General features: G+C 34.6%; 1 protein-coding gene across 1 annotated transcript in view; it reads right to left on the bottom strand.

The window, feature by feature from the left end:
* DMD (dystrophin) overlaps nt 1–12021 on the bottom strand; it is a 2107962-nt gene that overhangs the window by 1273505 nt on the left and 822436 nt on the right. Inside the window, exons 35-37 of the mRNA XM_029240038.1 lie at nt 8262–8441; nt 7830–7958; nt 6008–6178 (exon numbers count right to left, since the gene is read on the bottom strand). Coding sequence (XP_029095871.1) covers nt 6008–6178; nt 7830–7958; nt 8262–8441 — 480 coding nt within the window. The remainder of the gene's footprint in view (nt 1–6007; nt 6179–7829; nt 7959–8261; nt 8442–12021) is intronic.

Consider the following 12021-nt stretch of genomic DNA (forward strand, 5'->3'; position numbering starts at 1 on the left):
TAATGTGTTATCAAAGTTCCAACAGAACTAACCTGTTATAGGGATAGAAAATTATAAACATGCAAAAATGTTGTTAATATAGAAATTCTGTTGCTATGTTAACTTATTTCAGTGAAATAAAATTAGCAGGTAGAGTAACACAAAGTTTGGGTATTAATCTGTTACTATTACTTGAGGATTGTAGCTGTGATTATTACATATGTAATACTCTACAAATCATGTGATGCCTATAGATCTTTACCTAAGTTTTCATCTATGACTTTTTAAATAATTTCTTTGTAGAAAAGTTTACTAAAAATATATTTATATAATAAGAGTAACTATACCAGCTAACAGACCATGCTCTCTTCTGTCAGAGAAGGTGTTAAATTAGAAATAGACTATGAAGGGGAAAAAGATCAATATATTTGTATTGATAAAGTTGATTATTGAAAATTAGGTTTCAATTAAAATTCTCAAATCCAATGAATCTTATTTTGACATCCTAGGTGACATTCATTAGATGGATTACTTATTTCCCACTGATGCTTGGGAAAGTCATAATAACTGTCTAAACTATCCTTAAATTATTTATATATTACTTTTCACATCTAAAGCTACTACTTAAGATAAAACTAGACCCAATCATGTATTTTTTCCTGATATATTGTACACTAAATGAAAAACTCATTGGCTCTCTCACAGCCATATATATATATGTTATATATACATATATATACATATACATATATATGTGTGTGTGTGTATGTGTGTGTGTGTGTGTGTGTGTGTGTGTATATATATATATATATATATATATATATATAGTCTCTGATCCAAAGAATGATTACTTTTACACCTGCTAACACTGATTGGACTGATTGGAGATCAAAATCTTGACATTTTATAAATATTATAGCAATAAAATTATATTTACATATATGATGGCAGACCATTCAAATCCCATGTTATAATTATACACACACACACACATATATTGATATATACACACATATATATACACACACATATGTACACATACTGCTACACGGATTTCGAAAGCAAATTTAAGGCCCATATAGAAATTAAGGAACATATTGTATATAATATCCAACAGCACATAAATCTTAATAAAGAATGAAGACACAGAAAACAAGTTCACCTTTCTTTTGGTTAGTACCAATTGCACGGGCAATAATGTAACATTTTAGCTCCAAAGAAAGTGAAATATTTCTAAATCTCTAGAAGAGAACACTAACTAAGCAAATTATGTGTATGTTTCATAATATTTTGTTAGAAAGTAGTTGCCTGTATTAATAGGATACAGCTAAGGTCTACTGACTCAACATGCTTTTAAAGCTAAGTATTACAATGTGACGAATATATCTTGATGCGAATTTTATTCTGAGACTCATAGGCAGCCTTTTGGACTCAATTAGTATTGAATCCTGAGTCAGTTTTCAGTTCATCACCTTCTTGGCCCTCATATATGATAATTTAACTCTAGGCTAGTTCTCAATGTCTCTAGACCAGTGGTTCTCAGAGTATGGTCTCTAGATCATTGGCATCAATATCACCCGAAAACCTGTTAGCCATGCAAATTATCAGGCCTACCCAAGGCCTACTGAGTCTTAGTCTTCAGGCAAGGGGGGGAGGGGAGGGCAATTTGTGTTTTAACAGTTCCTCCAAGTACACAAAGGTTAGAGAGTCACTGCTGTAGATTGTCACTTCCTCTCCATTCCCACAGATACCCCTTTATTTGAGCTACTCACTGTTTCTCATCTAGACTATTGTGATAGCTTCCTAATTGGTTTCCCTACTTCCTGCCATTATTCAGTTGAATTCTCTTCACGACCACTGCAGGGCTAATCTTTCAACAGTGCATGAAAAAAAAAATCAAGAACTCCTCATTGAGTATTGAATTAAGCATAAATTATTAGAAGATCTGCCTCAAATATCGTCTCTCCCAAATTGCTGACTCTCCTCTCCAACTTGGCTTTTCAGAAGATGGAGATGGGTAGAAGTGCCATAAGCAACAAGACTAAGTAGCCTGTTTACTTTTGCCTTCCTATTTCCCTTTTTATGCTTCTGTCTCCTGTCACTTTCTTTTGCTGATAGTATCCCCCTCAAACACCACCATGCTATGCCACCATGTTCAGATGCCCTAAATCAGAAAGAGTTGAGTCGTGGTGTCTTTCCCCAATGATTCCATCAACTTTACCCAGGGTTCTGAAATTATGCCTGATTCATTTTTATAACTCTGACCCTCCCCATCAAAACTGCCATTTTCTCAAATTGATTTCATACATATTAGGAGAGATTAAGCTTTCTCAAAGCCATAAGATATTGCTGATTAACCTAAATGAAATGAGAAGAGATAGAATTTCATGTATTTTATGGGCCCTATTTGGGACGAGCAGAACTTTCCAGTTCTTAAATTGGTCCACTCGATAATCTATAAGGCTGGCCCTTGCAATGGAAATAGCAAAGACACATCTTCTTGGTCCCTACCCATTCCAGCACAGACCAGAAAGAGAAATCAGCTATTCCTCCATTTCTTTTCCCCATCAATTTCCATCTTAACCCTCAAAATTTGGCCATTAAGTCTAATATATATATAATGATAACAATAATTATTTATATTACTTTCACCATTTTATATAATTATAATAATTTATAGATTTTTTTCAATGTATGCTTTTACATATCTTAGGTCATTTGATCCTCACCACAATCTTGAGGTTAAGATAAGACAGGCATAATCTTACTGCTTTTCTGGATGGAAATGAGATTCTGTGAGGTAAAGGGTCAAATCCAAGATCACACTCAAAGTATTGTGGCTTGAAGTTAAGAATTTTTTTCCTCTCGCCACACTGCTCCTCACTGATAGTTAAAATTACCACTGCTGAGAACTGCATCTGATGGGCAAGTTCTCAGCCAATCTAAACCGAGGAACCCAATGTACACTGCTTTCTGGATTTTGGAATTTCTTGTCATGAACAGTCCTTGAAGGACACAGACTTCATATTCACCAAATAGTGAATCCAGATATTATCAGTGAGTTCTCAGGATAAATTTTTGCTCTACTCATTTGCCCTTTCTAGTTGACCTTTGAAAGGATCCTGAAATTAGTTCTTAAACTGAGTTCTATCCATATTCACTCCCAATCTACTTTTGTTTATCGCTGTAGATTTTCTCCCAAGTTTTTCTCCTAAGTGAAAACTACCCATAAACTCAACCTTAAGAATGTCATATTACAAACCAATCTTACCTTCCATAAACCTTACTCTAATAGGAACTTGACTTTGAGATCAAAGGCTATCCCTGAGAATTCCAGCACTGCCAAAATTACGCTACTCCATAAGCAAACACACATACAAGTCATTAAATTCCTCACTGCATCAACAAAAGATTATTAGACAAATTTTAGAGTTATCAGGGACTAATACAACTAATTAGTCCTAATTTTAACTAATCCAACCCAGAAATTTTACACCATGTTCTATGCACATAACTTGTACCTCCTGAACCTCATCAGAGGAAGCAGAAAGATAAAAGGGCAGAAATTCCCCCATCCAATAAGTCTATTCTTATCCATTTTATATACTCGGTTCTAAATAATAACTCCTTTGTGGGGTGGGATAGTTTTCCTTTTAAAAACTACTTATCTAGTTCAACTCCCATATCTTATAAACACTGAAAATGGAATTGCAGAGAGACCACATGTTCTGCCTAATACTGACAAAGTTCAGAATTCAATCTTCTATGTCTATTGTTCTTCCTACCACACTATGTGATTGCTGGGACCACCTCATCATTAACTGTACACCCCCATGAAGATGTACTAGTGTTAAGCATATTATATGATTGCAATAAGTATTTAAACTTGTGTTTGTAGATATATATTTTTAAGCAAGTATCTTAAACATCCTGTATATTCCCATACTCACTAGCACAATGGACACTCAATACCATTAGTGAATGCAATGATAAACAAGCAAAATGTCAGGTATGCTTTAACTCCATATTTTCTGTTTCATCATGATGATAGAGCTTAATTATCTCTTCAAAGCCCCCAAATGGGGTCAACTATTGCATTCAGTCATCTCTATGAATTTAGAGAAAAAGGAATCCTTTGAAAAGTAAAAATGTGATTGTCATCAATTAATGTATAGTTGAAATATTGATTTAAAATCTTTTATGCTTTTCTTCAGTATGGGTAATAAAAGAAACACATCAAATGGCTCACCTGATGCATGATATCTGGAAGTATACTGACACATTCGTACAGAATATAGAATGACAATTCACAAACTTCTCTTGGCCATGCTATGTTTGTCAGTTTCTATGGTGCATGATGACTTCTACTCATTTTTCAATACCTACAAGTCACAGTCTTTTGACATAATGTATCTCAATCTACCATTGAAAAAAATCAAGAAAAGAATACCCTGTTTACTCTTAAATATACTCTAGCTCAGTGATTTATTAAAACGTATAATGGGAAGAATACAAAACTTAGTAATGAAGTATTAGCATTCATCTTTCAGATGACTAAAATAACTTTTGGTTGTTTAGATATTACCCATTTAATGATATCTCCAGAAGTGAAAACAATTGTCTGTTTAAACAGCAGAGTAAATTCTTACAAAAAACAACTATGGACTAAAAATAAAATTTTAGACTCTGTCAGATGTTTTTCAGGTGAGGATTACTTCATATATAAATGAATAGAACTAATTAGTTAACTATTACAAACAAGAGCAACGAATTAAGGTAAGCTAATACCTTTTTGCTTTGGGAAGGCGAGTTTTGAAGAGTAACTATGTTTCACATGCAATAAAGTATTTAAAATTCATATCACATTTCCAAATATTTTAGGAATTCCTTTATATATGTACTATTATATATAACAGTGATACAAAGTAATGCCTTAGAAGATGTAAACCATGCTATTATTGGGTGTACATAATTACCAAAATAATTTTTCAAATGTATTCTCCTATTTTTCCAGGAATCAAAACTTACCTGACATATCGCATTTTCTCACAAATATTTCAATAATGTTATTCTCATTTAAGATTATTTCTAGCAATTATCTGTATATGTAAACACATATATTTCTTTTACATACATTTTTGTATTTGAAAGCATATCATATATATTGAAAAATGTGTCAAACTACATTTTATAAATTTGGGAGGTAATTCCTTGCATTTTGATACTCGCCAAAGAGTTCAAATTCGATAATACTGTGTTTATATATTTTTGCAAGCTACCTATTAAATAAGATTTTTGCCTTCATTAAATGTTACACAAATATAAAGGGTTATCATGCAAAAGTTCCATATACCCTGGTTCTTCATTAAATAGAATAAATATAAAGACATATAAAATTACAAAAATTAGGATATACAAGCTTTGCAATTATTTGTCTTCATGGTTTGCATGTCATTATAATCTAATGGATTTTATCACAGTAAGTATCGGCAACTAGCAAGAGCAAGTTAAAATACACACACATACACACATGTGCACAACCAGCAGAGATGTACAGAAATCCTACATCATGCAGGAGATGTACAAGACCTCATTTTGGATATTTCTTCCATATCACACACAAGCAATATTATATTTGGCAAAATATGTCGGTAGTGCTTTCTTTAGATTATGTCTTTTGTGCTTTTTTGTTGTTGCTGCTGTTGGCCTGCGGCATGCTATTTGTTACTGTGCTGCAGGTTACCCCTGAAAGTACATATGTAAACCAGTGCAGAATGCAGTTCTAGACGAGCTGTGCCACGGAAAACAAAATGACAGAGAGAGAGGGATACAGGGGGTAGGGAGGGAAAAAGGGAGAGAGATTGATCTCCCATGAGATTCAATGGTAAAATTTCCTCAAATACATTTTGGCCTTCATTTTCCTTTTGAAAACCTTGCTGTGAGGGTTGCTTGCCCCCTTCAGTGTACTGCGCAACCTTTGCAAGAGATCATTTATCACTAGTTTCCACCTTGGAGCAGATCTTCCTACCTTTCCAGTCTTAATTCTGTGAGAAATGGCTGCAAATCGATGGTTGAGCTCTGAGATTTTGGGCTCTATTACTTTCCTGCAGTGGTCGCCGCGGTTTGCCATCAAGTTTGCTGCTTGGTCACGCGTGGAGTCCACCTTTGGGCGTATGTCATTCATTTCAGCCTTTAAACGCTATATTCCGTGAGCAAGAGACAGGGCTTAAAGTTAGTAATTAAATGGAAGTTGAAAGAGAGCGAAAGAGTGAGAAAGCAAAAGAAAGAGCGAGGGAGGGGGGAGAGAAAGAGAGAGAAAGAGAAAGAGCACATGGAGAGAAAATGGAGGGAGTAAAAAGCCAACTTCCATAAAATCGGAGTAGAGTGAGAATGTGTGTGACCTCAGGAAAATAGGTCACTCTCCTTGGTTACGTTTGATCTATGTTTAATGAAAGTAATTCCTTAGTCTGAAGAAGGACAAGGGATGTTTTCCTTTGCTATGGAAAACAACTATTCTATATTGCTGGCAACAACTGTAGTATTTTATATTTAGTCTTATTTTATCTTTCCCGAATTTCAAAGCTGTGGAACAACCTGAATATGTCCTTAGGAAGGAAGGTAGCTGAAGAACAATTTTCTATTCCTTCTGAGTACTTACAAGTTCCCTTTTTCTTTATCATATCGATTGCCATGGAAAAAATGGATTTTCTAACAGATAAGAATTCTGTGTCACAGACAGAGGGATTGAGGAAAGCTCTGTCTGACTCAAGGGGTTGGAGAGGCTGTAAGTGAAATAACTCAGTTCCTATTTTTCCAAAGACCCTGAAGGAACATCCCTTACCTACACATCAAAGGAGAAGGAAGAGTAAAATAAGGTACAGACAATAGGGTAAATATTTCTGGGGGACAGCCTGAAATACGTTTACCATTTTTCATTAAAAAGGAATTGCAATCCTTAGAAAATATCAATTTCATAAAAAATAAACAAATGAATTGTATAGACAGAAACTACAATTTTTAAGCATTCTTTAAATAGCAATCCACTAGTCAAAATTATTGAAAATTTCAACAAAACAAAGGCATTGTTTAATTTATATGAGACTTCTTCAAATGCAATTCTTCCTATTTAACTGAAAAAACTGTCATCAAATAGAGGTATTATAGCATCAGTAAGTTACATTTGCACATTATACCCCTCATATCCTTTTACAGGAACCATTTTTTTTTTAAAGTAAAGACTAAGTTGCCATTGAGAAAGACAGCTTAGGATGTCCTAATAATCAGTTTCAATACCAAAAAGAGAGAACACAAAGTCATGTTTAGTTTATATATAGTTAAGAATGAAAAATTCAGTTTTATGTAAGCTCAGTATTGTTACTAATTACTAAGATTTAGACATCGCATAGGCAAAATGTCCACAGACTGGACTCCCGTTGTTTACTCAGATGGTCTGTGAACAATGCTGAGAAACTAAACTTTGTGTTAGGTACAAGAATATAGTATTACTATTAAAATGGGCATGAATTTGCAATATAACACCAAAATAAATCCGGGAATACTTTTCTCATCAGATTTTAAGTTGCGTGTAATTAGCTGAGAGGTCGATATGGACAGATATCCAGATAACAGGGCTCTTCAAAGTCATGAACTCCCATTTGAATTAAAGAAGTAGGGAGGGAAGGAAAGAAGGCATTAAAGGAGAAAGGAAAGGAAGGAAGGAGGTGGGGAAGGAAGAGAGGAAGACTTTTTTCACTCTTATTAAGAAGTCCTTTGTATCTTTTAGGACAAAGATAATTGATATAACTGTTGCACAGTGTGAAAATTACTTTTCATAATAGTTTATTTGCTACCTTAAGCATGTCTTCTTTTTGCTGTGGTTTCTTTTTCTCAGATTCATCCAAAAGTGTATCAGCCTGAATGATCCAGTTTGTGATGTGATCCACATTCTGGTCAAAGGTTTCCATGTGTTTCTGGTATTCCTTAATTTTAGAGACATACCATGACATAGTATTAGTTAGACAATATTTTAAAATATTTGTCCTACTCTGTACGATTTTAAAAGACAAAAAATGTAGTAGCATTTAAATTACTTTTAGGTGCAATCTCCATAAAGAATATAATACAAACATGCAAAAAATATCTTACACTATAGAAATAGATATTGAAATAAGGGCCAACACTTATGTGGAGTTGAAGAATTTGCTAACATAAATACTATTATTTAAAGCTTATATAATTTCGTGTTGGAGAGGGGCTGAAAATCTTCCAGCCTCTTCTCTTACCAACAAAAGGTTTAACCACTCTTCTGCCCGGGAAGTGACAGCTATCCAGTTACTATTCAGAAGACTCAGTTTATCTTCCACCAAGGTCTCCTTCTTGCCCAAAACTGCTTTCAAGGCCTCTCCTAGCTCTGTAATGCTCTTTAGGTGAACCTTCTGTTTCTCAATCTCTTTCTGAGTAGCCTGTGAAAAGAACAGCATTTGAGCTTCGAGTACTGTCGTCTTAAGACTTAAAGCTTTTGAAATGGCTATGCGTCCAGTTACTATGGTAAGAGTTTTCAAGGGTTTAAACTTTCAACCACGTCTTTAGGAATGATGAAAATCATACCATATACACTGTAGTTTCGTTACTGGGTACATATGAATATGTATGCATACATAAATATGATTGACTTATTTATTTATGATTGCACATATTTAATAATAAACATACATACTGTCCATCTAAACATATTCATATTTACTTAATTTGTATAAGTATTGGCTAAAGGTAGATCTCAGAAAACCCATCCACAAATAAGCAACTGCTTTTATTTATTTACTTATTTACCGTATTTTTATTTTATTTTATTTTTTTAACATCTTTATTGGAATATAATTGCTTTACAATGGCGTGCTAGTTTCTGCTCTATAACAAAGTGAATCAGCTATACATATACATATATCTCCATATCTCCTCCCTCCTGCATCTCCCTCCCACCCTCCCTATCCCACCCCTCCAGGCAGTCACAGTCACAAAGCACCGAGCTGATCTCCCTGTGCTATGTGGCTAAGCAACTGCTTTTAGAAAATTCAGCAATTATTGCACTCCTGTATTTCTACGCAGGTACTTTCAAATTTTTGGTGCCACAAACCTGTTTGGAATCTGGTGAAACTTAAGTATCCTTTCTCATAATAATGTTTTTAAAAGGATAAAATTAAATGCAATGGATTTAAAATTAAAAACAATTATACTTAAATAAAATATACAAAATATATTTTTAAAATTTGTGAGATAGTAATACATGTTTTCTTTCATAACATGTATAACTACAATGATCTAGCAACAAACCTTTAGGATAATTTCAAAGTAGTGATTAGCACCACTAGTGTTTTGAATTATATTCAATGACTAGAATGTAATATAAAATTATCTGTCATAATTTTATCTGTGACTGCTGGCAAAGTCACAGGAACTACTGATACTGCTGGGATTTGTTGCTCACACTCATAATTGAAAAAATGCTTAATTTCAGTTAGAAGTAAATTAAAGAGATACTATTAAAATCCCCTAAGAGAGCACCAGTACTTCCTAAGACTTGATTTTCAAACCTGAAAATAAGCACATTTAATATTAGAAATTATGTAGAGAGTTGATGGAAAACTGATCCTAGTATAAACTTTACTGTCAGTTCTACGTACACCCTTTCTTGTGACGTGTCATGGCGGACCACATGACCATCTTGCATTTCCCTGCCTCTGCCCCCGATCCCTCCCTCACCCACATACAGCTGTTGGACCTTCCCTGGTGGATAAGTCTGAGCCAAACAGATACTCTCTCAAGAAGTTTAACTGAGAGATACAGAGACTATGGTAATACCCCAGCTGAGAAGTCATTTGAAATGGAGCTGATGTCTTTACTGCAGCAAGTCAAAGCCATAGTAAGACAAAATTACTGGGTAGCAGCAATGACAAGGAGTGGAGGGAGACCTTTTGCAAAGAGGCAAATGAAATATATGCACAGAGAATAAGAGAAGTGGTCCAAGTAAACAACAGGAAGATGGTCTCTATGAGGCCAGCATATATCCTTAGTCCTATATATTCTCAAGGTGCATTTCTATCTTTGTAGTATACAGAAATAACTCTTATGGCTGCCTTTCCTCCATACTCTCAGGTCCTGATCTACTCAAAATATACATAAATACACACACACACACACATATACACATTTTGCTTTTTCTTTGGCTATCAAATAAGCAGGGGAATAAATGAGGTTAAAAGATGGTATAAAATAATTTCTATATAAAACACAGTCATTGTTTCTTCAATTCTAATATATACTTTTCTATTTGTTTTTCTTTTTCAAAATAAAAAAATATCTGAAATTAAGGTAATTAATGCTAAATGAACTTATCAACTACCATGCAATGGGCTATTTGTAATGTAGCTGTCATCTGTTGCACATGAGCTTAGCAATTCATAAAAGGAATTCCTTCATGTATTAATCACAAATGTTACTGAGCTCCTGCTAAATGGGTCACTATTACAGCAGAGATGTAGGTGATTTTACCTAGTGTCTTTTAGGAAATTATGAGAAATGTCATCTTTGGGTGGAAAAAGCCCTTCTGCAGTTTGACTTGTGACTGCTCATGGGCTAGATTCCAGCCCTTTCATTCCCTTTGTCTGCACCCTTGTGTAGCACACAATCTTTACAACCATACATGGTAGCCACTATTCTAGGCACTGTGGATAAAATGATAGAGACACGAAGTCCTTACCTTTATAAAATTTATATTTGAGTATGACAAAAATATGAAAATATATGTAAATGAGCATTTCCTACTTCCTATATTCCAGACTAGTGCCTTGTCACTATAGTTCATTTACTCATAAAGGTAACACCTCACAAAGTTAAAGAAGTTAAAGCTTAATTTATATTTGGATCACTAACTATCTCTTAAAATAACTTCAGAAAGATGATAGTATGTTTAAACTTTGATACAAAAAGTCGTTGCGTACACAGACATTTGTCCCTTCTAAGCCAGGCAATGCGATTAAAGGCAGTGGAAATTTCCAAATCTCAGAAGAGATCAGAGAAGTTTTGAATTTAGGAAATATTGCTGCAAACAGTTAATGGGTCACAAACAACTATTATTCATTAAAATCTACCCAAATTCTCCAGCTAATTTTCAAGAGAAGATGTTTAATGTCCAGTGATACTTCATTCAGTTAATAAGAACAAGAAAACAGGAAATGTGGACTAATTTCTGGTTTCATTTTATGTTTTTCAATGTTGTAAGGTAAAACTCAAACATGTTGAAGTTAACACCATCATGAACATGAGCTTGAAAAAAACCAGTGTTCATTGTGGTAGTGTATAACCGTTTATGGCCAAAAGTGAATAAGGAGAAAATTTACACTCCTACTGTAAAAAGACCTAAAGTCAAACCTTTACATGTGGTATTCAAGAATAAACTGGTATTGAATCATTTGTATAAATGCTATTTTTGGTTAGGAAAAATATTGTGCTCGTTTAATGGATTTTTTATTTTCCCCCACAAAAGCATTTTTTTTTTTAAAGATGATGTTGGAGGTAGGAGTTTATTAATTAATTTATTTATTTTTGCTGTGTTGGGTCTTCATTTCTGTGCGAGGGCTTTCTCTAGTTGTGGCAAGCGGGGGCCACTCTTCATCGCGGTGTGCGGGCCTCTCACTATCGCGGCCTCTCTTGCTACGGAGCACAGGCTCCTGACGCGCAGGCTCAGTAGTTGTGGCTCATGGGCCTAGCTGCTCCGTGGCATGTGGGATCCTCCCAGACCAGGGCTCGAACCCGTGTCCCCTGCATTAGCAGGCAGATTCTCAACCGCTGCGCCACCAGGGAAGCCCACCACAAAAGCATTTTTAATTAATGGCATGGCTTACAAATAATAGGGTCTTAGATTTTAAAAAATATGCTGATCTTGCTCTGTGAAGATCTTACTTAAATTTCAATGAGTCAATGTACATTAGATGCTTAATACCCACTCTGCACTGTGCCATTCACTGCCAGAGATAAGGAAGGAGG

Source organism: Monodon monoceros, unplaced genomic scaffold (genome assembly GCF_005190385.1).
Source record: "Monodon monoceros isolate NGI ecotype Baffin Bay Population unplaced genomic scaffold, NGI_Narwhal_1 Super_Scaffold_22, whole genome shotgun sequence".
NCBI lineage: Eukaryota > Metazoa > Chordata > Mammalia > Artiodactyla > Monodontidae > Monodon > Monodon monoceros.